The 27,784-nt window shown below is 42.9% G+C and overlaps 1 protein-coding gene across 5 annotated transcripts in view; it reads right to left on the bottom strand.

Annotated features, from left to right (window-relative positions):
* LOC121600033 overlaps positions 1-27,784 on the bottom strand; it is an 84,988-nt gene that overhangs the window by 11,487 nt on the left and 45,717 nt on the right. The window contains exons 4-5 of one of the 5 annotated variants that reach the window (XR_006005770.1): positions 23,616-23,853; positions 23,335-23,546 (exon numbers count right to left, since the gene is read on the bottom strand). The exons of 1 other annotated variant lie outside the window; for it this stretch is intronic. Coding sequence is in view for 1 of the 4 variants with exons in the window: in XM_041928298.1 (XP_041784232.1) it covers positions 23,778-23,853 (76 nt within the window). In the remaining 3 variants the exon portion in view is untranslated. Of the gene's footprint in view, positions 1-23,334; positions 23,854-27,784 lie in introns of those variants that run through there. 3 more of the 5 variants (XM_041928298.1, XR_006005769.1, XR_006005773.1) reach the window with 3 other exon arrangements.

The raw sequence follows: 27,784 nt of genomic DNA, 5'->3' as shown, positions 1-27,784 counted from the left end.
GTTTAAACAAGTCGATGCGCGAAGTACATTACCGTTCGCGCAGGCCCTTGCCAAGTGAGCTGCGTGCGGTGGTGTTGGTGACCGTCGCAGTAGTATGTTTGAACGCTTCGCTTCTGTCCCTTTCTAACACCACACACACACACACATATACACACGATAATTGTTAGTTGGCCTCCCTCGTTCACTAGCACAAACACATAAATCGCACGTGCGTGTTTGCGCGAAACCGATCCGCCCGGAGGGGGGAAACATACATGGGTGCAATGTGACTTTGCCGGCTTCTGCTCGAGGGTTTGCTCGCAAGGGTGGCAATCGCGCGATGGTGGTGACGGTGCTGATAGGAAGAGCGCAACAAACGGCGAACAAAAAAAAATCGCACCGCACACACTAAACTAGACAGCCAGTCGCCATCGCCGCCGGTTGAGCGTTATGAAACAAAGTCGAAGTCGAACATTGCCAACCTTTTGTGGCAGCGCAGGAGAGAAAGAGAGAGAGAGAGAGAGAGAGATGAAGAGAGGAAACCCGAGAAGGAAGTGTGTGCTGGGTGGGTGTACCGGTATAGCTCCAATAGCCTCCATCTGCTCCGCTGCTCCAACAAAGCTAAACCGGGGGGAAAAAAAGGTGTGACTGAGGGTGACCCCTCAGCGAGACCCTTCGGCATGGAGTGGGGACCGTAGACCCGACCGATTTGCAAATGGGGTGTGTGGTGGAAAACAGGCGTGGGGTTGCTAATTACATGAGGCGGCATTTGGGAAGCTTGCGGGAAGTACAAAACCATGCGGGAAGGTGGATAGGGAAGCAAACAGAGGGAGGAAGCATAACATCACTGTGTATAATCGTAACGGCAAAAGGGGGCAGACGAAAACAGCTGTTCAAAACAACTGACAGAGGCACAGTTATAGGGCAGCAGAGAGGAATTGGCGGTGACCTGCTGAAGGGGAGCGTGAAATTTGCAAAAACTAGATCACTCCTCGGGAAAGAGTAGTGCTAAAAGTAAGGCAGCGGAAACGTGAGGCGATGGTCACCCATGATCATCGACATCGTCTCAGCTGTTCGATGCGCGCCTCGGTGGTGGGGTGGGTATTGGTTGCAACACTTTCAATCGTTTTGGTTAGAGAAAGGTTGATAATGGAACGATCGAAGTGCAAGAGAAATTGAATAAACAGCTTTTTGGCTAAGAAGAGAATTAGCAGTATATATGAAAAGAGACATTAAATTATTACCATTGACACAAACACAATTTTCAATAAAAGGTTTGCAAGAGTAAAGAGTAGAGGCAAATGTTTAGTTTCATTTGATTTTCAAACAAAAATGAACTACAAAAAGAACGAAATTATTAGATACAATTCTATAAGACATTTTTCCAACCAATAAGAATTTTCAATCTGTCAGTGGAACCATTGGATTTCAGCAACTGTGCACAAACAAATTGTTTTGTTTTTGTTTTATTTTATGTTTGATATGAATTATAATAATTTAGTCCATCTTAAAATATTTACTCAAACATGTTTTAACCTTTCTTCAAAAACAATTCATGCTTTAACGAAAAAAAAAATAATTCTTTCATGAGATAACATGCCCCCAAGCTGACCTGATCGCACCCGCGACGAATCTGCGTTTGTTTACATATTTTTCAGGTTGACATAATCTAGGTTGAAATACTGAAGGTTAGTTTTGCGTGTGGTTTTATATGCAGTGTTGACATGATTTGAACCACCAACCAACTGTCAAACTCCATATAAAACAGCTGACTAGTATCGTAAAAAAAGCTGAAAACCTTACCCGAAGCCTTAAAATAATTCCATAAAATTCAATTACCGGATATTTGAAAAAAAGTTCTCACTCCCTGGATTATGGGTCGCTTTTTAAGCTTAAGCAACAAGTGTTCAAGAATATCGTAATCATAAATCTTCAACTAAGCATCTTTAGCGCAAACAGATAGAAGCACTAGGCCTCGTTCTGGCAGGTAGATTTCGGTAAGAATTGATCCGTTTCGGACTTGCAGGAACCTACGAATCTATAGAATAGACCATCGACGCGCTGTCTTAAATTGATATTCAAGTCATACATCATATATTGACATATATATATAATATTTTCCCTACTAAGTTATTGATTATTCTTTCTTAATTGGTACCCATATAAACTGTTGAGCTGCTTTTGCAACGAATCATGAGAAGAATTGCAAGATATACTTCAAAGATTTCCCACATTTCAAACATTAAAAAGAAATTAAGAACACCACAGAAATGAAATGTTCAGCGGAAGTTGAAGTTGCGATTTCAACACAAATTAGATTTTCTACCACCTCAAACCTCATAAAAACAGGAACGTTCCGTCATAGCCCCAAGCAAACGTCAACGATCGGCCATAAAAAAAAAGAACTACCATACGGTTCTCGATCATACCGCGCGCCTTGACAGCGAGCGTTCGATTTCATCCATTTCGCCAGCCAACCATCCCACAAACACGCTTAACTGCTTCACGGGTTGTTTCGGAGTGTCATTAAAAATAATTGACCTGCTCTGGGACCGGGACACACCGATGCCAGCACCGATCCCCCGTCATGCCTTTCCCATGCAACAATTCTAACCACAGCTCACCGCACAACTAGATTCCGATCGTGCCGCTTCCCGGTTAGTTTCGGTTCCATCGCTCCCGGCGTATGTTCAATATCCTCCTATGCACGACTTTGACGCGGGAGAGATCAATTATCGACAAAAGGGGTTTGGAAGCGTACGGTCCACCGACGACCACCATGATGAATGATGATCTCATCGTGTGCTACGTGTGTGTGCGCGCGCGCGGCCGTATCAGCTGCTCGCCACGTGGACACGCGCGCGCTTGCGGGCGTCGCTCGGTCTGGTTCGAACGCACCACACATCCGACCACCCACCCACCCAGCTGGCGATGGAAAAGTACCACAGGAATGCAGAACAACAGTACACTCTACAAGGCAAAAAAAACATGGCACGTACACATCCCCGGGAATGGAAAAATCTAATAATGCAACGATATACGGTGTGTATGACAGCGGAGGGGATGGGAAAGACAGTGGTTGGTTCTGCCAAAGGAGTGCACAATTAGTGCAGGAGAATGCTTTTGTTCGATTTCTGCGGAACAAAAAAACTGTGTATCATCATTATGTGAGAATATCAGGTGAGTGATGATGGAAATTTTCCAACGACCAATTAGTTTATGATTCGCCAGTAAAACAGGAAACTCAATCTATTTTTCATTGTTTTAAAATATGAGTAACGTTCAACAAAGACTTGTGTTTGTGAGTGAATCAATCAACTGATATGATATCTGTGTGTATTTTTCCATGCTTTGCTGAGCTTTAATCTGCAAAACATATAATTACGAATGACTAAAACTGTTGATGGAGAGGGTTGTTGACAGACAATATATGTGATATATGAGATATGACAGGCTAATTGATTTGCCAGTGGCAGTTGGGTTTAAATTTATTATTTTTAATTAGAAGATTATAGGTTGATCCAAATACAAGCAGCAATTGCCTTGGACACCATGGATAGATATCAGTGACCACAGTAGCTGCAAGCTATTTACAGGGTGATGTATGTTGTCATGTTTTAGGCGAAAGTTCACCGTTAATGACATCTACTTACAATAGCAATATCAAAATTAAACGATATCTTTTCAACGTCGTATTTGAACTTACAAGTGTATGCTTTAAATGAATATCATGAGCTAACTTTAGTAATTTTGAATGCAACGTTACCGGGATCTAGTGGTTTTGGGCTCACTCAATTTGACAACGCTTGTAATTGGTTTTAATTTTCCAGAATTTGTTGAAATCTTCTATGTTGATTCTAATGAGCTTGATGAATCTAAAAATATCTGTTCAGCAAAGTTTTAGAACGTGTTGGAAAAAAAACCTGTAAATTCTGAACGATCATCATGTACTGCATTTCACCATGAATAATCCTGCAAAAGACGATGTATTTTACCTCAAATACAGACACAGACATACGAAATCAACTTTTAAAACTTTTGTTTCTCATATGGCAAAAGAATGATCAAATTTTAGAAAAGACCATATGGACATAGATTGTTTCCACGTAAATTTAGACACTGAAGTCACCATGGCTTAGGACACTGTAATACCTAACTTCAGAGCATAGGAAATAAGACCACTAATATCAATGGGTATGATTATCCCATTATCCAATGGGTATGATTATCCTTATTATACTGCTTGCTTCATGTATAATATTGTAGAAGATCTTGACATAAAAGTATTATTCCAAATTAATTCAAAGTTCATCAAGACATTAAATTGGCTTTTACCAAGCAAGGCAAGCGGCAAAGTTTTCTTCAATTCAACCGAAATTTTTACGACAATATGTTGACGATCCTAAAAAACAATCCAAAACAAAATGTAATCATCGCATATTGTACGCTAGAACATACGCTTTGATAAACACAAGTAAACCAGTTCATGCTCCCTTGTTAGTGTAACAAGACAAAACAGCATCTCCAAATTCTTCAGCTATACCCAGTCCTGCCAGTTCTACCCCATTTCAAACTTCCCATTCAAACCCACGTCAAAAGGAACACGTCATCTCTCATGCACACGCCAGCGAAGCAAAACAACTTCGCTAGTGGAATCCCTTGTTTAACTAGCATAATTTATGAACAAACTTCCTTTGCAGCATACCACCACTCTCTCCCTCTCTCTGCTTACCAATGAAAGTACGAGTGAAACATCAACTGCTTATTTCAAAGCGACTCTCATGCCATGCAAGATCCGTACAGAAGGTTTTTTGCATGCAAAAAAAAATGGCGCACACTCACACAAAAGTGCACCCAAAGTTTGCTTTATCTCACCGACTTGTATCTCCGGTAATCCGTGCTACGGTGGAAGAATACTTTCGACTGGTGCTGGTGAAAAATTGTTGCAGTAAATGAAAACCAAGGGGGGGGGGGGATGGCAGGTACGCACTTCCGGCCCGAGTGAAAAGAGCCGCAAGAGGGAATGAGCAGCACAAACTAGTTAAGATAACTCTCACAACATAGTGGTGGGCACAATATCACGCTTCTGCTCCGTTCCTTTCCGGTGTGGATGATGATGAAGATGATGATGATGATGGGGAAGATGCTCCAACGGTTGGTCAAAAGCAAGGACTAGTTACTGCACAGCATGGGGTGTACGTTGCAGCACAGCGAACCGGCAGCCGACTGCCCGGGAAGTAATGCTTTTTGATGGATTTGTTGATGCCAGCCAAGGCTGGTGGACGTGGAGCTGGGGCGTTTTCTATTCGAAAGCTCTTAACCCGAGGGTTGTCCAGGGATCAGGGATGCAGTGCAAATTCTCGGCACACGAGATAGCCTCTGCAGCCCTAGTAGTGCGGGGCGGGAGTGTGTGCAGTGAATGGTCCTGCTATCTGCACACCGATTCTCCCATGATGGTTAGCGAGATAAAATAGTACACGAACGAGGAAAAAACCTCTCCCCACTTTGCTCTTGGTTGTATAATGTTTTGATGAATTTAGGCCACCGAGCACCAAGCCACAGGAGAGCCTGGTAAAGGAAAGCTGGCAGAAGGCTCTTAACGAGCCTCGTGAAGCGAACGAAAGCAAAGGACCAGTCAGGCTAGGCAATCTGCTTCCCTTTAGCTGGGCAGGGATAAAGCTGCAATCATTCACCGGGCGTCCCTTCCCGGTGATTTTCGAAACCGTTTGAATCCTGCCGAGCGAATGGGGACTGAGAGGGAAAAAAAACGATCAGAACATCAAGATAACAGAACCATCTCCCGCAGCACGCCGACCCACGGGACTTTGGGGGGGAGGGATTGGAGTTTGGAAAGTCGTAGTCGTCGTTGGCGCGAGAGTAGCGAGAAAATTAGAAAAATGATCTCTCGGGGTTCTGCTAGGGCCGGGCCCAATGGGACAGGAATTAAGGGAAACTTTCCGAAATGGAAAACTCAATCCAGCACGAAACCAGCAATCAAGATGAAGATCCTTTGAAATAGGAGGGGGAGTTTAGGTTTTTCTACAGGCGCTGGTGGGCCAGGCAGTGGCAAGTGGATTTAGTCTCCCTTGCTTCTCAGGTTTTGTGGTGGCTCTCCAAGTGTTGGTGGGGCAGTAAAAATGAAATACTATTTGTAATGAGTTCTAAGCAGATGTAATCACTTCGAACGATTCCAGCACTGTCAGGGATGCTGATAGTGGTGCTACAATGAAAAATTACCTTTTGAATAAATGTCCTTCTCCCTCTACTCGCTCCTTACAAACAAAACTGGTAATCTCTTTTTCGGTATGCTATTATGTGTATTAAAGCTTCCCGCTTGCCGACGAATCTTCTTAGGCCGGTATCGTGCCGTACTAAGCCTAATCAAATGCTTCGCTTTAAAAAGCAATCAATCAAAACGATCGCTGATTTCTGGGATCTAGGACTCGCGCTATAGCACGTCGCACTCGCGCCAACACGCACTGCAGATGAGTCTGCATCTGCAGTTAAATAATAAAACAAGAGGCCACCAAACCCCGTTGGCAGGGCACGCACTAGCGCGTGTCTTTAATGCACACGCAATGGTGAAAAACGAAGGGATTTGTGCGTGTGCGTGAGTCCCCTTTTGTCCGTGTCCCTGTCGGCATCGTTAACCTAGTTTGCGCCGGTAGAGGAGGAAGTAGTAGTTGCACCGGCAGGATACACTGGCGAGAGCGCACGCAGGTACGTCTGTCAAGCGACGGGCTAGACGGCGTGTACAAATAATTGGAATCCAGGTACGTCCAGGCCAGGAAGTATTGCAATGAAGCATCTGTAGAGAATTGGGGTACTGGGAAGAGTAAAGCGCGATTTGGATTAGATTTGCAGCAAACTTGAAATTTGAATGGTGGTCTAAATCAGTAGGTAGAATGATATCTAGTCATAGACACGAAGTTTATGTCTTTGTGTCAAAAATTTGCATGATTCAACTATTTTCCAAGTTTAATGTAAATGATTGAATATCGTGCTACATGATTAATGATTGATTTAATGAGTAAAAACAAATAGATGGGAACAGTAACATACCTCTTTGTTTTATGTGATAACTACTTTGCGTAAATGATTTGAGCTTTGAAACCTAAAATATTGAGGTCTATGGTTTCAATTGCTGCATTAAAATCTTTAACCATGATTTCTACTAGTTTACTACCAACATCCAAAACAGCTATAACCTAATAAAGCAAAATAGTTCTAGATTGAATCATGGATATCTCCATCTTGGATAGAGTTTCTATTGTTTAAAACAAGAACAAAAAAATTTTAGACATTCCCACTTTCCTAGTTGCTTTAACCAGTATACCCGTATCGCTTGATTGAAACTATTTTTTCCCTAACTTTGTCCATCTAATCACCTCAGCTCTACTCACTATCCTCCGCTTGTTGTACAAGATCAATCTCACGCAACTAGCACACCATGGCCATGACGTACCACCGGTACCGGCGCATTCGGTCATTTAATTATCGGCAAAATTTGCGCAATGAAACTCAAATATCTTTCAGCCGTGATGTCACATCAAACTGCTCGGGATCGGACACCGGCAAAACCATCCGGGCGCTTTCATCCGCTGCTGACAGGATAATCAAAACCCTTCGATCGAAACTCTGCTTGCTCTGCGCCTGTTCGGTGTGCATTTCCACACATTTCATTCGGGGGAAAGCATGGTTCCAGAGATGTGGAAACTGTCGTACAGGAAAACCGTTGCGCACACGAGCCATGCTCAATTTACGTTGATTGGATTAAGGCGCAATATGTCTACGTCCCCCTGTCGGTCGGGCTCGGTTACTCTCGGTCTCGCGGTCGATGTCAGCCATCATATTGTGCTGATAATGTGTGTGTATGTGTATGACAGGATAAAAGAGATGGAGAGAGAGAGAGAGAGGGAGATGGTAAAAGGACTCCAATCAGGATCGAAATAGGGAATGTACGGGCCGGGACACACTGGCAGCAACAGCAGCAGGAAGTCGTCCAAACCGAATGGCGAGATGTTGATGGAACTTCAATTTCCAGCTGAATAATTAACGATTTGCTCAGTCACCCATCAAATTTTTATCCGTACCGTTTGCACGTTGGATGCCCTGTAAACTGGTTATCTTGGTCTGAGTGCATCCGTGATGCGCTCAACGTACTACTGGACGAAGGAAACAACGCCGACTTCAAAGTAACCTTCAAAGTAACACATGTGAACCAACTGTTATAAACTTCATTCCATTCGATAGTTCTTGTCAATTATTGCTCACTGTTATACAAACTGTTAGATGATATAAACGAAGCTTAAAACGAGTACTTGCGCTTTTAAAACACGAGCTCAGCCTCTTTCTTCTTCCACACTGTACATACTCTAAAAGCCACATAGGAGGACGCATCTGTTCACTGCTCGTCCTTCCCAACAACGCATTACCGCACCTCAGTCATTGCAGCTCTACCTTTATCCCTTCAATTTCATCCCGACGATGAGGCCCCCCGTTCGGTTGGTTTTCATTAGTTGGATGATTATCTTCCATTCCTGAACCGTATATACATCCCGGGCCCACATGCTGGTTGATAAACGATACACCTCCCCCCGTGTTGTGACCTGAACGGAAAGGGAGTATTGGCGCCAAAGGACGATTTTGTGCAAAGCGTTCGCCTACTGCTGCTGCTGCTGCTGCTGCTGCTGCTGCTGACAGGCGCATATCATGACGATGACTGTCGAAGTAAATTCCACCAGCCTGTTCGCCCAGTTCTCGGGCTCGAGTTGTGTCCCCGGAGGGACGTATCTCTCCAGTGGACCGACGGTTACACGTAATGGACCGTCTAGTGATGTGTCTGCCCCTGCTTGTGTGGCTTGTGCGGCTCCCTAGTGTTCACTTGAACGTCCAGCTGAACAGCGGGAAGAGCCTGCATTATGGCCGATATGCACGGTTCATCGACAAATCGTCTGAATATTTCATAGCCAATGAACTGCGAGCAAAGTGGTTCGGGATTGAGCACAGTTGGAGCAGAGAAGAGGGTGAAATGGAGCGAAGGGAGGAATTTGTGGCGTGGAAAACTGATCGGAAAATTGGGTCCACATGTACGCGCACGCAACCCGGGGGGCTGAAGAGACATGTTGTTGAAATGTAAAATTGCAACAATTGGGTTCATCCCCGCCTCGGTCAAAGTATCCATCGCAACCACGAGCTTCATCGATCGACCGTCAATCGATAAGTGTGGAGTTGGGCGATGGTTTAGTTTTCGCTAGATTGAGCCCACTTGATGATGATGACGATAATGATGGTGATGTAATCGAATTCGTGCCTTTATGATGGATGCGTTGATCGGATGTGAGGCAAAACGATAATGTACTTTTGGTTTTGAGCATTGCCGTTTGTGTGTTGTGTACTATTTTGATGCGTTTGCACAAAATTTTGCATTTCAGATAAGTATAATTTCAAAATAAACATTGTTTGTTTTGCGTTTCAAACGGCAACAATTAGTATTATGCTTTTCAAACTATTCACAACATTTAACTTTTCGCATTATGTTGGACAATAACAGTTTACGATGCACAGAATTCAGCAATGCGCTGATCTATTTTTTCAAATCATTTTTTTTTAATTTGTTTACCAAATAATACGGTTTTTGTTTGAAATTTATTTGAATGGATGCTTTGGAATGTATATTTTAAGTAAATTTTTACAAAAACACCATAAATTCTAGTACATTCCTTAATCACTCAATAGCACTTTCCATAGAGTACAGCAATTTTCTGCAATTACACTCTTATCTTGCTCATCCCTTAACAAGACACGGAAATGGTGAACATTTGTCTCATTGCTGATCTTGCATAATTACATCCTCTAAATTATTTCACCTTTTTTGCAAACAGTATGTTCGTACTCATAAAAAAAAAAAAGATAATTATTTACTGTACCAACAGACAGCGCTGTAATCTGTCTTGCGTAACCAATGACACTTTAGTGAAGCTTACTCATCATCGTGCTTATCTTGTGTCAATGAGGCGGCTGCTGCACACTACGATGTGGCCTGTACCCGAAGCGTTTCCCCCGAGTGCAGGCAAAGTTTGATCGTCTGTCTATTTTTTGTTGTTTTATCGTCCACACAGTGGCAAGAACGTGCACGTCTGGTAGAGGCAAACTTACAGTCAAGATCTCATTATACTCGCTAAAGTGTTTCCATTCGCTGTTTCCGTTGGAGAATGTTTCGATTTGCTTTTTGCTGTGTGGAACTGCATTTAAACGAACTTAGCCCGCATGGCAACACAGGCGGCGGTGCGTGTTACTAAGCTGTTACCTTCACATGGATTGCACTACTTGCCAGTTCTGAATTAACTCGGTGTTTTCTCTTTCTGCAAAAAAAGCTGAAGTTTTTCAACGCTCTGCAGTTTGACTTTAAAGAGAACTAGCAAACACCCTGTATAAACAATGGGCGTATAAAAAGGATCCGATTATGTGTCTGGGACTGCGACAGAAAGTCTCTCGAGCCTAGCACACTGATAAGGCTCACATTCGTTACTGACCAGTAACCGGTAGACGAGTGTGTATGTGTGTGTGTGTGCGATTGGGGTAGGAGCGGGTAAGTCTATTTGTTAGATAAAAAAAATACACTCCCGGTTTACCTGGTTCACAGTTGGGTACGGTTTTTCTTGCCGCGGTCGTGTACATGTAAAACTGCCCAGTTACGGTCGTCCCGTGGGTTGATATTTAATTTTGATTTGAATAAACATAACACCACAACAACACGGTCAGCTTTTTTTGCGTCTTATCAAACTTGTTTACCGCCGACTATTATGCAGTTTAAGATAAGCTGAACCTAGCAAAGGTGTGACCCGGTTGGGGCTGACATTGCGGTACCGGGACGTTGAAGAGCAGAAAAAAAAACGAAAAAAAAAAAATGAAATGCGCAGCAGCTGCAGCAAGTTTGAAGTAAAATGTTGTTTTATTAGCCGATACAATATTTATCGCAGGCTAGGCAAAATGTTTGGTTTGACCGCAGCGTCTAGACGATTGTTATTTCATAATACACAAGCCCACTGTTTACAGTTGAAATTCAGAGTTTGATACAGATGCGTTTTAAGTTTGCAAACAAGGGGCAAAAATTTAGTATGGGTGGTATTTCCAGTCAGGTGTCTATGGTTTGGTAAAGTTGAGGCATTGTATTCTTTAATTTTTGACTGTTTAGGAGTCAAAGTGCAGCTTCAAGAACCTAGGAACTCAATAAAATTACTGCATAGTAAAAACGAGACGGCTTGAATATATTCATCCGCTTAAACCAGAGTAATCCTTTGAATGTGGAACATAGGTAGAGAAATACATATCAATCAACGTCAGTCGCCCAGAAAGATCCTGAAAAATTCCAATTATATTTATTTAAAGTGCCCACTCAAACTAAATAATTATTCATGCATGATTCGAGATAGGTAAAAAGAGAATAAAACATATACATTATTATCTTCAGCAAATAGGCAGGAGCATCCAAAAATGATTAATTCTGATGTCTTACTTCCATGACCTTTTTACTTAGCAGAGATCTCGGATCACAGTAGTTGTTAAGACTTCAAGAATACCAAATTATGAATGATATATATAGTTGAGTGAAGATATCACTATAAAACTATCTTTTGTTCAGAGAAAACGGCCGAAATACTGATCTACATCTTACTGTTGCATCTTGATGTTGAACAAGATTGGCTGTCAAATACCATTAAACTATGTTGAGTAGCCGAGAATTTGATATTCCATACGCTACAGTCGTTCTCGACCTAAAAACCCGCGAAACTAATTAAGATCCTAATGCAAAGTTCCTATGTTCAAATAAACATATCTTTGAACACTTAGGATTTAAAAAAATAGTACCTACTAATTTCATCCAGAAAGATGTATTTAATCATACCAACTATTGTTGTTGTTGCAATAGTTTATAAAGGCTTTGGCTCCAACGGAGTTCTTTCGCCTCTTCCAACTATTGCAATGTTTTCGATGACATCTCGAATATGTCCAGGCTGTTATCAAGATCTGAATTTCAACTTGACTCGATGTTGATCCATGGTTCAAAATGCGTACATCTGTTGTTAATTCAGACAATAGTACTAGGAAATAGGTATTCCAATAGAATTTATTTCAGTGCCTTCGAACATCATTACAAATTATGTTGGAACAACATGACCATCGCATGGAGTGATACATCTTTCAAAGGCCATCATCATACTAGAATTATACAACAATTATCATTCACGAACAGCAATTAGCAAAGCAAAAAAGTGTAATTCTATAACGAAACGAAATCAAAATCTCCATAACTGACGTCAATGACCAATCCCAACGACTCATCAAACGAAGACAACCTATCTAAACTGTTGTAATTAACGCTGGAAAGAATCGTTTGCGCTCATCACGATCGCTTCCCAGGAAGTATGCTGTCGGTGACCCATATGGCACTGACCGACCGGGCCCCGGGTAGTACAAATGCGCGGCTCAGCCTGATAGCCGGACAAGCTGATAGTGAAACGAGTGCACGCGATAAGCCTAGTGCTAGTGGCCTCGGGCTGTACTAGCTACTGTGTGTGTGTGTGTCTGTAGTTCTCTATTACCGCCCATCTGGCTGCGATAAGAAAACGAGAAACTGCGCTTAGAAGTTGTGAACGTGACTGCATGTATACTAAAGCCAGTAGAGAGCCAGAGTCGCTGCTGATGCGTTTCAAAGACAGATCGCTTCCAGCGCGAAAGAGCATTACAGCAGCTTCATCGCAACTGGCAATGATGTAACTTGGGTCCTCCCATTCCTCTTCCCCCCCTTCACCCCAACAGCGATCTGTAATTGTAATAGAAGCTCCCGATCGAGCGGGGACAGTGAGAGCGGCGTGGCCGGCAAAGGGTGTGGTACAATTTATTTGTTTATTTACTTTCGCGTGCTCGCACTTATCGCACGGCCAAACCTCCCCAACTGCGTACACGCGGCCATATTGTTGATGTTTGTCAAGTTAGCTGCCGGCCGCCGCCCGGTCCCCATCGGTGCGGCTTATCAGGGTGACGGCCGACAGAATGGCTGGTGTTGGGTGTTCTCGCGACTCCCAGTCTGGCCAGGCCGAGTGGCCGATGATGAACGGCCCGGGAACGGGTCGCCGCGTTCTGTATGAAGGATGGATTCTTACTCTTGCGCTCAATGTTTGCGACCCTTGCACCTCGCCCCAGAGCTCGCTTTAACCAACCAGCCCCAAATCAAACCCCTGTTGCTGCTAAAAGGGGCTCGGGGCGGAGGGATAAAGGCAGCCCGCGCGACCCATCGCGGCCGTGCAGTGGAGCGAGAGTTGAAACGATTCTCATGTCAACCACAATGGCCGCACGACACCGCACCGCGATAAGATAGGCAGCGGGCCCGCGAAAGCAAATTGCTCTGACAAAACACACGAAAACTGTCGTGCACGGCTTTCTGCCCGGGTGACATCCGACACCATCTGACCCCGCTCCCCTACCCCCCTGGGGAAGGGGTGAAAGAGTTCGGACGGGTGGCCTTAAATGCGTTGCGCTTTTACTGACAAACGTGTTCGCGTTACTCGCTGGAGGATGGGAAGATGGGAGACAAATGGTCTGCGACATCATCTCTTCTTTTACCGGTTTTGTTTCTCAAAGTCTTTCCCCGATTGTCTTTCCAAACTCTCAGTGAAGGAGAGGGAGAGAGAGAGAGAGAGAGAGAGAGAGAGAGAGAGAGAGAGAGAGAGAGAGAGAGAGAGAGATCGAGGGAATGGATGTAACTTTTCCTTGGCCGCGTGGAAGTAAAAACTGGTGGCTTTCCGCTCCAAGTGCGACCGGGCGTACCGGAATTAGTTAGTGCGATTGGTGAGAGAGCAACTCGATGTCACGTAAACACCGGAAAGAAGGCTCCATTTGTGGGGGAATGTGAACTCGTTACACCACACTGCGGTGGTGTGACTGTGGGCTAAAAACAATGCTAAACAAGACACAGAAGCGGGGTTTTATTTGTATTTTCTTTGACGAAAAAAATAAATGAAATCAACAAGATGCTGTGATAATGTAAATGTTGTGGAAATTGAAATGATGTAGTACAACACTTTGTTCTCTAAAATAAGTTCAAATAAGAATTAGTGCGACAGCTTTATTTTATTTTATTTGATTTCTGGACTTCTGCACGATGCTAGCGCAGAATTAGAAATTAAAAGTTAGTAACCTGACGCTAGAAGCTGATTAACTCAATTTTATACCTTTCTTGACAAAATATTTATGGTTCAGCAAAAGCAATCAAAACATGCATGCACTAGGCATGACATATGGTGCTCGTTTTTTTCTTATTATTATTATTTCAGCAATCAACTGTCAACTTCGATTCGTTAATAAAAACTGGTTAGTATCGTTAAGCCCCCAATTATTGAATTATTTAACAGTTTCACAAATGAATCTAATGTTACAGCGATACTCTAACCAGCTCAACATCAATTTATAAAATTTCCCAATCCAGTATTATGAAATGGTTGGCAGTCAATGACAGATGATTCGATTTAATGTAGTTGAAAATTATTACATAGACTTGACACGTTGGTTTATATACAAAGAACAGGATACACACCACTAGGTAGAATGTTTTATTAGACTCAGCTGTTAAGCTATCTGCTGTGCTACTCTGCATGAATAATCTGTAAATGGCATGTTTTAGGTTAAATTACTAAAGCATTAAGCTAGAAAACTGACCACAGAGAGTTGAGTGTCTATAAAATCCAGTCTGGTAAGGCCCGTACAGTCGTCAGCTCGTACGACTTAACAACATGCCCATATTGATAGGTTCAAGCCCCGAATATATCTTCTCCCCTCTCATAGGACTGCATATCCTGAGATGGTAATAAATAATTCCCGGAAGCCAAGCCAGCTAGTGAGAAAGGCAGACCTTGACCAAAAACGGTTGTTGTGCCAAAAAAGAAGAAGAAGAAATCTGTAAAAGATGCATGCAATTGATGGATTGGAATTTCAAAATTGAATAGAGAAAACTTTTTTTTATGTTCATGAAAGTTATTCTAATAGTCGTATTTAGGCGAGTACCCGCTCTTAGCTTAAAAAAGGCCAACATCATATTAAGAGGATTGTTAAGCACAAACGATTAAATGCAATTTATAAAAAAAATCAATTTTGAAGATAACCTAATTGATAATTTGTTTGAAAATAGCAGTGAGGATAAATTAGAGGAATTCTTTGAATTGTATTGTAAATCATGAATTATGACAGTAAAATTGCTAAAAATGTGTACAATCCGAAGCGAAAAAAAATTTAATAAAATAAATTATTCTTTTTCTTCTTCTTTGGCACAACAACCGCTGTCGTTCAAGGCCTGCCAGTACCCACTAATGAAGAGAGCTTGGCTTTCAGTGACTTATTGTTACCATAGCAGGATAGTCAGTCCTACGTATGGGAAAATAAATTATTAGCCGTTCAATTAATGGGCTCGTACTCACACAACGAATACAGCTTTGTTCAAATAATGTTTATGTTTTTATCAAAAGACGTGCCCTTCGCTTGGAAAACAAATAAATTACGTACCTGTTTGGTACAATTGCTACTGAAAATTATCTTTACTTGAATTATTGTCGAGAAATAATCTAATCACAAAAATGTTTTACGCAACAATTTTAACTTAAATGGAGTCTTCATTGATTTTTGAGTCTATATTTTACTCATTATTATTATTTATTTTTTCTTAGTTTAAATCTTCACTAGTCAAACCGCTCGCAATTGATTTCATAACGTTTGAACTGGAAAAAAAACTCGCTGAAATTGAACGTCAATTGCTAACCTAACTACCGTTTAAACAAAGCAAGCAGCAGGGTAAAAAAAACCTCCCACCCAACCCAACACACTCAATCCCGATCGATCTGCATATTTTCAATTCGAGGAAGTGGCACAGCCCAAAGACACGCCACCCAATCACCTGATTCGAGCAGGGGGGGGGGGAAAAAAAGCACAAAAGCAAGCAAACGAACCAAGCAGAAAATCAGACCTCAAAGGAAGCAATAACAACGGCAAACAACAGCGCCCAGCTAATAGAATAACCCAACAGGCAGAGGAAATAAACAAGCAGCGGCAACAACAAAAAATGTGCAAGGTGTTAAGCACTTCAAAGCCGGGAGACGGATATGGTTGGTAGGCGCGTGGCCCTAACAGCCGATTGCAAAAAAAAAAGCGTTCGATACCCGACCGGGCAGGCACACGCGATGGACGGCTTTTCCCGTTTCGCAACGCCCGAGGGGCCTGTCGCACACACACACACACACCTCTTTTAGGGTTTCCCCCGTGACATTAGCAAACGGTTCCTGCGAGGTCAGCTCCAAAAATAAAGCCATCGCGAAACCCTTTCCGACCAACCGCGGGACACCGAGGGCAGGTCGCAAAATGGGCTGACAGTGTCTTAGTCACCGCCGTGGCCGCCGCGGGGTGACCGATCAGGTGACCGTGAAGGTGGCATGATGACCGATCACGTTCCGATCCGCATGGCAACGCGCCTGCCGCCGTCAATCGAGTGAGAAGAAGCGGCAAACACACACACACACACCGTCCGGGTGGGCGTTACCGAGGCGCATCGGCCAAATCCATCAGGCACGAGGAAGGAACAGCTTTCGTTTTCCTGCTTTGGCTGCTCCAAAATTATCCATCCAGCCTTCCGCCACGGTTGCTAGACGGATGTGCTATGCTTTTGCAACAACAGCAGCAACAACAAAAAGTAGTTTTAAAAAACACCCAGCCAGCCAGCCAGCAACAACGGACCACTTTGCCGAACAAACAGTTTTAACATTGGGCAAAGAAACTCGATGACTAAGCGGGGCAGACGAATTGCAGCCACTCGGGCGGTGATGGTTGTTGCCGACTGTTTGCTGCTCACTGGCCCGTGCTGGGGACTGATGGGAAGGTGACCATGAGCGATTGCACACATGCGTGCGCGATGCACGGTGGGGTCTGTTTAACCGGAGGATGTCCGGTACCGGTTACAGTGCGGAAGGGGCCTACCCTCGGCTTTGTAAGTGGGAGTTTATTAAGTAGCTGTTAAATAAATAATCTATTGCACATTTAATGCACGATGTGGGCCATAAAGTGCACTCTTGGTGGGCTTCGTTAGCTGATGCATTAAGACATCTTTGAGCGTGGGATAAAATAAATAATTAATAATTAAAAAGTGTAATATAAATGAATGATAGATCTTGACCAATGCTTACGAAAGACAGTTTTTTCATACTACAATCTTATTTGCAAGAACAAAACGTTAATTGTACTTTCTATAATACTCTAACCATGATGACCAAAAAAGTGAAGAAACTTCGTTCAGGAGTGTGTACGTGATCCAGGGACGGCACCGCGTAGCGTTTAAAACGGACTCTGTGCGGCAGTTTGAGGACGTCGTATAAGCCTGTTGCAGCATTGAGGACATCTTAGCACTAACAGACAACAATCAGAGCATCGCAAGAAAGCCCGGTTCCGAATGACCGACGACCCTGAGCAGCTAGAGGTTCCAATGGATGCTGACAATGAAGATCCAGGGACAAGTCGCTACATTCGCTTGGCTAGGAGGAGGCATCGGGCCAAACAGTGCAATAGTACCTGGGGAACATGAAAAAACATATCAGGAAGCAGAAATCGCGTCCACTGACTTCGCAGTGGTAAGCATAGGCACCAAAATTCAATGCAATCTTTTAGGCAAATTTCGGAGGAATTTAGATATGGCATCCTAGTCCACAAACTGATCCAACATCCCCCAGGTGTGTCCCATCGCATTTTTCTGAACAAACATGATTCAAAAGCTCTATTCCAACCATTTTGTAGGGAAAACTTAGGAGAAATTGATCAAAAAATCAAAGGTAGATCTGAAAACATGTCTACACGCATGTCTTCGTCGGACATGGTGAAAATTCCGAACAACTGACGACACCCAGCTCGCAATGTCGTAAATTACATTTTACAGGTAAGCTTTAAAAATAAGCTTTCAAAAGACATTCGTGAAAATAAAAAATATTCACGCTTCTTTTTTCTACAGCCTGCCGAAAAGTACCATATGAACCTTAAAGTCTAAACACTATAGCTACACCAGCAACATGTGACAAAAAGGAACTAGCATAATTGCGATGTAATATTCTATATTTTATTTGCTTTATTAACACGTGTCCAAAAGCATATAGAAGGTTATGATAATAACATTTCGATATAACTTCTCCTGATTATAATAATCTCCTGTGTAAATCACTTGCTTAAGCCTATTTTAGTGATATTGAATGAAGGCAGATTAGTTATTTCAACGACGCTACCCGGTGTACGTATACGCTTGTTACATCTGTACACGTGAGCGACATAAAACAATTAACCTTGACATCGAAACACCTATTCCATGCAACAATCTCAAGAAGGTGCCTTTACTGTTCGATGCCATTTACTTTAAGCAGTGCAACAAGCCTCGCCTGGATCTTATCAATCATGTAAGCGGTGTCCCCCATTCGCTCTCCCTGTACCGCAGGGGCCTAGGGGTGGGACCCACTTCTGTCAACGCGGATGCATACAAAAGTCGCTCATCTGGAGGGCAAGACCCTGGAGCCGGGCGCGAGATTCATGGTCAAGGTGGACCACACCGGCCCCGTTTCCAGTGATAAAACCGTGCGCGACAGATGACGTAGTCGCGGGCATACTCGCTGACCCTGGTGCCGGTTTGGTGATGAGACAACAGAGGGGAGGGAAGGGATTGTACCGATTTCCTGGGCCCTACTGATCTCTATGTACGGTTGTTTATCGCACCGACAAGCAACGAATGCACAGCGTGTGTGCGTGTGTACGTGCTAGTGATCGCGTTTCTCAGCCGCTCGCGCTCGTCTGCCAAGAATCGGCACGGAAGGAGCAACACAGGAAGATGTGTTGCTGTGTAGCCTAGCACTAGCTCCCCGTCGCCCAAGTTCGTGCCGATTGAAGGTCAGCCGGTTTTTTGTTCCCCGGTTCGTCTCGCCCTAGCCAGATTGGAAAGCAAAAATTGGCCCTCGCTAGTTTATGTTTCTTGATCAACCACCCACCACACCTCCGTACTGCAGCTGTGTCACCCCAAAAATGCGGTGGAAAGCCGGCTGCTAGAATGTTCGCCGTGTGACAGTTTGTGTATGCCATGTGTCTTTGGACCAGTTGGCAACGGGCCCCGGGGCACTGTTTGGCACATCCAATTGGAAACAGCTGATGATGACGCCGGCGACCACAGCGACGACGACGGAAAGCGAAGGCTTGCAGTTTGTAGAAGCGTGTGCAATAATTCTACCACATTGCATCAGCATTTTGGCCGCGTTCTTGTGTAGCCGCGAGAGCGTTCTCACACTTGCAGTGGTTGTTGGGTGGAACAGGGGCACACGTGCGCTCCGGCGCTTAAACTCTCGCTGGCAACTCAACCACCACGACCACTTTCTAGGTTATCGAATTGGATCGATTTTGGGGGTTCTGTGTCCCGCGCCCCAAACAACCCAGCCCCGCGAAGCTGGCGAAAGCGATTTTCCTGCCCTGCACAACCCTGAAGGCGAAGGTTTGCGCTGTGTCGCGCGTTCCGGGAAGCGACCGGCCGATGGGAGGGGAGAGCTGTAACAATAACAGTGGCTTCGCGCGTGTGTGTTTTCATCCCCTCTTTGTTTTCTTGAGAAATATACTTTCCGGACACGGGAAAAGGGGAGCTTCCTCGACAAATTGATTGATGGTAGCAAAAAATATTATTTCAATAAAAGAATTTTTTGTATTGCAACAAAAGGTGCAGCGTGGGATCGATTGGGAGTTGTCAAGGGAAGCGCTGTGGCGTTTGGAAAGTGCTGATGGAATAATACGCTTAAACAGAACTCAAAACAAAGAGAGGAAGCTTACTGTTGTGGCTGTAAAGCTGTGGTCAAAATCTGTTTACGGGCGAATACGATTAACTTCTAGAACAATTTGTGCTCCCTTACAATCGAGCTTCAACCCCGCCCGTTTTGAGCCATAAACGACCTGGACCTCCAAACAAATGTAAAATTCCCGTACGTCATCAACCGCCTCAGACCCGAAATAAAGCTTTGGGGAGGTTCCCTTCCTGGGTTTAGGTTTCATGTTACAAAGTTTAAACGTCATCAGGCAATGCAATCCAATTTGGGGTTTGCAATTGCTTTTGAGAAGTACACACAAACACCACAGCCACATTCGGTGTTGTCTCTGTTCCGCTTAGCTCTCGCTTCACCATTTCGGGAAGGTTCTCCCTGTCCGGAAGAAAGCAACACCACTCACGTACAGCCCTGGGGGGGGGGGGCGGGCAAGGATGCGAGTTTTAATGAAGGATGGATTTTTGGACGACATTAAGCCTCACCCCGAATGCCGTTAAGAAATTGCTTAATCTCATTACATCCATCCAGCTAATCCCCCAGCATCGATTTCGTAATCCCATTTGAAGGTTTTTCTTTTGGTCGTTTTCGTGCATTTTTGGGGTTGGCTTTTGGGGGTGACGACTGGACAAACCTAACTGCTCAAAGAACAGAGTCCCTCACAGTCATTTGGCACCTTCGGTGCAAAGCAAAATCGATCAAAACCCAGGTATGTTGGTATGTGAAGGTGGGAAGGAAGAGCTCACGTCCACTAGTGCCGAGCAGCCCGAGGCAGGCAAAAATAACCTCGTCAAAAACAACAACAAATCGGGAAGAGTGTTTCCCTTTGAAGATCACATAAACACACACACACAGACACACATAATCTTAAGGGGACACAGTCGGACTTTGCAAACTCGGCCTTTACAGGCCCAACCCTCCCAGGCCACCGCGCGCCACGCGAGTAAATAATTAGATTTTCCGCACTAATGAGATCACCTTCAGGTTGGCGGCTTTCCGTCTGGTTGTGCTATTTTTCCACCCTCACAGCACACGGCGGTGCCTGATGTTCCTTTACATATGTACTTGTTTCCTTTACTGTTTTTTTTGTCAGGTCCCTTCTCCGGTTTTATTTAGAACCTTGTCCTCTATGCGACTTGTTCCTGTTACTTTCTTTTTCGCTAAATGTACTTACACACACACAGAACAGAATCTTGCCGTCTGTCGTCCGTACACACATTCAATGTGTCGCTTGGAGGCGATGGCTTTCATCTTTTTTTTCGTGTGGCTATACAGCGCTTGCGTTGGTGTAGGTTTGTAAATTTGCAACAAAAAACCCGACCGCTTGCATTTCCAGAAGTTTGGGGCAACTAAATTCGGCTCACTCGCTTCATTAGTGTCAAAAATTAGCGGCTTCCTGTGTGACGTCGATCCGTTGCTTTCTTTTCATGTATGAAATGGCATTCCGGTGAACAGGTTTGACGTCTGCGTATCCTCATGCCCCCGCCACGTCGGAGCGGTTTGGATGAACGAGGGAAACGTTGTTCGCGGTTCGCTTTAACGAAACCCGTCAACGGTGCCAGAAAGTCTAGAAATATGATCAAACAGATTATTACTGATTTGCGGATGATTTTTCTTTCTAGCTGGTTTATTGCTACATATCTACAGCAAGCAGCTAGCAACAAACTAATTAATGAAATTCGCTAATCTTATTTATTTCTTCCATTATTACGGCACTAATTTCTGCAAATTTTAGATATAAAATAATCAACAATGATTTAAAATCATCAAATGTTCGTACGAAATTAACTCTTTGATTTATTCTATATTGCAGCTTATACATCATACACAGAACGGATCCCGTGGTACAGTAGCCAACTCGTACGGCTTAAAAACATATCCGTCATGGGTTCAAGCCTCACAAGAATCATCTCTTCGTAGCAAAGACTTGACTACTCGGCCGCAACGTTTGACGTTTGACGAGGGAATACCTCTAACAGTGTTACGTAATTGATGGATGACGCCTAGACAGTGTATTCTATTTATTAGATTTAATGATCAATTGTTTGTGGTTTTTGTGTAAGTTGAGGCTTGTTCTTAGTGTGTTTGATAGCGTAAGTTAGTTTATACGAAAAATTAATTTGAGAGAAGTTTTCGTAAAGTACCTCAAAAGTTTATATGCATATTAAAAATTCCCATTACGATGTAGATTGTCTTATAAACCAATGGAGAGCAATGACATTAAAAGCATATTCAATACAGTTTCCACATAAGGTTCTTATCTGATTTGAAAAATAAATGGAAATAGCATTATCGGCTTGCAACAGAAATATAAACTTACCAACATTTATCTCATGTATCTTTATAAACTAGGATCATGCTAAATAGTCCATATGTGATTATCTTAAAACTCAACTTTTATAAAATTAACTTAATGAAAAATGGTTGTATCCTTTTAGGTACAAAGTGATTCATTTTGAAAACATTCTTCATCCATTTGGATGTCCATCCTTTAACATCAAAACGTTTAGAATGGCAAAAAAAGCATAATGACGGACACGAACGAACGTTCTTTAAATAGCGATCAAAAATAAATCAACTCATCTTTTCCCTTTATCTGCCAATTAGATGAGGCACGGAGCTGTCCCATCCAAGCAATAAAAACAGAGCAACATCTTCACATTTAGCATTTCATTATCTGATTAATAGCCTCGGGGATAAAACCGCAATGGGTAAGCATCAGGAAATAGCATTTATTAGCATTAGCTGGGGGTAACGATGGGAGCACACACTGAGCGTCAGAGCAACGTTCGTCATGTGTGTGGTTGGTGCAGGTTGAATGGTAGCGGTGGGAGTTGCTATTTTGCATTTATGTATTATTTCTACCTCCCACAATACTCCCCAATGCTAAGCAATAGCTAGCGAAATCTTTCTTTTTGCTCTAGGTTTGAGGATCTACCAGTTGGCAGATGTGCGTCCAAATGGTCCAACCTTCTCCTCCGTAGCAGCAGCAGCAGCACCATTTGCGTTGACATCTTGCCAATGTTAATTAGCGTACCAATTTTCAACACAGCACACAACAACAACACGACGATGCGAAAAAAAAGAGGAATAGTTAGTTCGTTCCGTTTTTTGTTGCTTCTCTATTGCCACAATTTGTGACATCACGACTCAAACGTGAAGCAGCCATAACGAATCGAAAGAGCATGGTAAGATGAAAGATTTAATCTACTGGATGGATTGAGGGTCCGGGTGATGATGATAATTTTCCTTAAAAAAAAAACAACACGGACGTGGACATATTTGTTGCCATGTGTCTAAATATTAAATTGCGGGAAAACACTGAAAATGATACTTTTATGATGCCGAGTACGGGTTGTTGCGCGTATCTGTCACTCATGTGCTAATTTGTTACCTTGTTCTAAAAATACAATACACACTACTGACTTTACCTGTCTGCTAATCGGATGATTTAGCAATTAGTGAGAGTACAGGTATTTCCACCCCAAGGGTGAATCAATTTCAAAACAAATATTGCACATCTTTGCTGGCTGTTGACTGGTTTCATTTTTATTCCAAGGATCAAAAAGCGCACATTGCATCATCTTGTTTTCAGTACCGAACGTGACTCGCGAGAGCACGGGATTTCCACACAAATGGTGTAGGGTGAATATTTACCGTCGAGATATCGGCCACCGAATGGAAGGTGTAGGTTCGATGCTAATGAGGCCGTGTTTAGAGGTGATTTGTTATCAATTATCATGAATTATCGTTGGAAATTTTCCCTACCATCTGGACCAATCCGGCACCGGTAAATGGATGTGAATGTGCTCGTTTTTCGGTGGATCTCGTGAGAACGTGTTCCATTCTCCTATAATTATCATTGAACGGTTATCATTTCTGGACATGAACCTCAATGTATAGGGCCTAGTAGTCAGCATTGTTGAATATTTAATCAGCTGTTGAACTGTTGGTGAATTTGTTGTACTGTGCTAGTAACGTAGTTGCTTCACAAACTGTGTTGATCCTGGACATCAAAAAAGAACAAAAAATTCCTAAATATTCGCATGAAAGTAACCGTATATATTTTAATAATTAATGATATTGCAAGTTATTCTTAAATATTTGTGATAATGTCAATAGCATAAAGGAATATCGCTTTTCCTGTAAATGCATGAAGTCAGGAACAACTTATATTATTTCTACAATTCTTGAAGACGTATCAAACAGCCAATCGAATTAAATTTGCAATGAACAATGTAAACAAAATTGATTTGCTTTTAGATCTGTCCAAAACAATGTATTGCTGATTTTAAGTGAATTTTTGAGTCATGCAAGCTCTATTAATTCCGTTTTCTTTACAATTATTAAATTTCGTTCCCAGTTTCAATCTCAGACTCTCTTTGTATTCATTATTTTTTGGATTTTTTCTTCGCAAAAATTGATTGCTTGTTGTGTAAGTTTAAGATCCAATTCCATCCACTAGCTCTAGTCTCTATTTCGATGACTGACAGCGCGCCCGATCCATCTCAATCTGAGCCACAGGTGTAATATTTAACCGTGTCCCGATTCCAATCTAATATCATTCTTCCCCAAGGGTTTTGAATTTGCACATCTTCCGATCCCTGAATTAGGATTGGACGTGATGCTTTTCCAATCGTATCTGTTCTCTTCTAGTAAGGCTAGCTGGCATATGCAGATGTGTCAGTTGATAATAATGATTTGAAACAATTTAAGGAACAGCACACAATAGTTTAACAAATTGCCTGCCAATAAGTATCAATATTATAATGTTAGTAGCAGGTAGCGTAGATCCAACAAGAATCTTCCAAGAAACTCATTGTTGTGGAAATTATGATAAGTTTCGAGAAAACGATGTTACTATCCCACCAATAACCAAAACGGCGTAAATATCGTGTGCCAGAATACCGATAAACGCAGTTCCACAAACCGATTTGCCAAACCAAAACACTATCGCGGGAAACCTGAAACCTGTTGCCTTGAAGCAAGCTAATCGTGGAAAATAATGGTTCCTCCTCTTCCTTTACTATGCTCTCCCTATCCACACTTGCCAAAGTTTCCTTGGTTCAGGTAAAAAAAATAACCACCGCAAGCCTGATAGCCCGATATCATCCAGATCGTTCAACGCTTCCACCCCGGCCAATAGCAAAGGTGTGATTTTCAACACCATTCGAAACCGTCAGCACGCGCGGAAAAGGGTTCTGGCTGGGAAAGGTGGTGGTGGGTGTTGAAAGTATCGGCCCCCTGTCCCGATTGGGTAGAGTTGGAAGTGGTTTGCGGGAAGGAAGGCACGACGGGCGGTCATGTTGACAACGCTCGAAATCCCATCTTAGCCACCGCTACCGCGCAAGGCCACGGTACGATCGATCAGCAACAGCAGCAGCAGCAAATGGAACTCGTAAACAACGGCTCTCCCCCCCCTGGAATCTATGCGCCACCGTTCCAGCGTGTCCATCGTACTCGGTCGAAAACAAACTGATAGCCGATTGGAAGGAGGCTCATTCGTTTAACTCCGCTTCCTCTGACTCCTGTCTGCCTCCAGCGCCCTCTCTCACGCTCTAGTACGCCCGTTTTCGATTTCACACAATTTTTATTTCAAACAAATCAATCGTTTAAGGGGATGTTTGCTTGCCAAGGTTCCAATCTTAACCGAAAATCCGATTCCGGAGTTGTTTGTTTGCTTCCGCCGGTCCCATTTCGACCCGCCTAGCCCTGGTAGCTTCACTGCATTCGATGAATGGACGGAAGGAGAGAGAAAAACAACTACTGCTACTACTGAAAACGTCCAGAAATCGTTCGAATAATGTGCGATTCCCAGTTGTTTACGACTTCAATTCGTGGTGCTGAGCCGCACACGTCTGTGCTTCTTCGGCACAAGGTTACCGTTGTTTTGGAGATAAAAACATATTTTTTCCTTACCGCGAAAGCTTCACTGTCGGGAAATGGTGGTTTGACGGGGCGCGTGGTGAATGTGTTTATTGCCCTGGGAAGGTTACGCACACTGCTGGTAAATTTCTATTAGCAGACCAAAGCTGTATCGCTGAAGCGAGGTGAGGAAGGGACCTGCTTCGATGTGCGCCGGTAAGTGATAAATTGTTCTAGTTGTTTTATCCGTGTTTGCCATTATAAACAATGTGGTGGTATGGACTTTTGCAATTTCAGATTTTATTATATCAGAATGGTTCAAATTTAATATGGCATAAATGGTAAAGATTGCTCATGGTTAAGCTATTTTTTGAATAGATGAGATATGCACCCTTGTATGGCACCCTTGTACACGAACCAATATCCCCAGCCACGTCCCATCGAAATTTTGTAGACCAATATGATACATAATCTGTACTCCAACAATTTTGTCGCGAAAATTGAGAAGGAATTGATAAAAATCGAGACAGGTCTTAAAAATATGCCTGCACGCACGTCTTCGTCCGCCTCAGAGCAAATTCCGGATAACTGACAAAGGCTCGCAAGGTCGTAGTTGTATTTGTACAAGTAATCTTAAATATTTACCTTTCAAAGGATGTTCATGGAGGGAAATTATTTTCCTTTATTTTTTGTCTACAGTTTATCGAAAATAATCCTTTTTTTATGCAAACGATAGTGCAATACTACAGGAAACGTATGTTATTGATTACAGGATTTTCATAATTTTGGGACACTTTCTTTACTCGTTCAAAAGTGAACTTTTTGTGAAAGGAAGTCCCCTTATATGATACGCGCAATTGGAATCTGATAGGATTTCCAATTGAAACTCTGAAGATATCGCCTAACACTGAAGAATAGGTTTAGATGGAGGGATGTCCTCCAAATCACTAGATCAAGGCTAATTCTTCAAGAATTCTAAGAGTATCAGAGATTCCTTTCGAATGAAAACTAGCTGAAAACTAGATTTTTATACCAATTCTGCAACCATATATCCACGATAAAAATTATGGACTTCAGAAGCACCATGTTCGTTCCATTCTTTAACTTTATCTTTGACATACTGGAATTGCTTTTAGAGCTGTCAATGGTTTGATTTAGGCACGAGAAATATGCACCATTGACAGAAGGCTAGAAACATTTTCTGCGATCATCATCAAGGATAGTTAAGCATCACGTGAACCATAAAGAGCAAGTGATCCTTTTGCCATAGAAAAGTTGAAAAATAACTTTTAATAACTTTTTGGTAAGCATTTAGTTATTTCGATGTATTAAGATTCATAAAATAAAGATCACAAAAAAGCTAATATCCTCTCTCCAACGTTAATATAGCTGAACCCAGCAGTGATTACTCTCCGACCAGACAGGCAGCTCGCTTTATGGTGCTTCCTTCTCCATTACGCACGTAATAAAGCAACGTCTGCATTGAGTGCATGTATTTGCACAGAGTACGCGCGTTATCCTTCGGTGCCATTTTTCCCCGCTAACTAACTAGCAGCACGGAGTGCATCTCAAGTGTAGTGAGCTGGGCAAACAAAAAAAAAACAAACCAAACTGCACAAGCACAGTGAGAACAGTAGCAGTAATGCGAAAAAGCAAACACCGCCCAGCTCCGCACGCGTTCGAACGTGACATACGGAGGATGATTTTTATTTAGTTGCGTTTCCTTTCACAACGCGGATTGCAAAATGCAAATGCAAACGGTTTGGAGCGCTACTGCTCTCTGCGTGTATGAAGATGAAGAGAATTTTTCAACCCCTAAGCTGCCGCGGCAGCGGGCAGCATTACTGTGCAGCATTTTACAATAGCTACAGGAGATTGGTGTGTGTGTTTTCGTTCATTTTTTCCACCCACTTCTGGTTATCATATCCCTCGCTACTGACGCGTTGATGAAGCTTGAGCACACATTTACCATCGTTTTCAAAGCCTTCGTATGTTTTTCTTTTTTGTTATTTTTCTGTGCCATTTTTTCCCACCCCTTGCCACCCAAAGGATAACCATAATCATTTAGCAAA

This window comes from Anopheles merus, chromosome 3L (genome assembly GCF_017562075.2).
Source record: "Anopheles merus strain MAF chromosome 3L, AmerM5.1, whole genome shotgun sequence".
In the NCBI taxonomy this organism is placed as follows: Eukaryota; Metazoa; Arthropoda; class Insecta; order Diptera; family Culicidae; genus Anopheles; species Anopheles merus.
The sequence above is the reverse complement of the archived record's forward strand: the minus strand, read 5'-3'. Positions and strand labels throughout refer to the sequence as shown.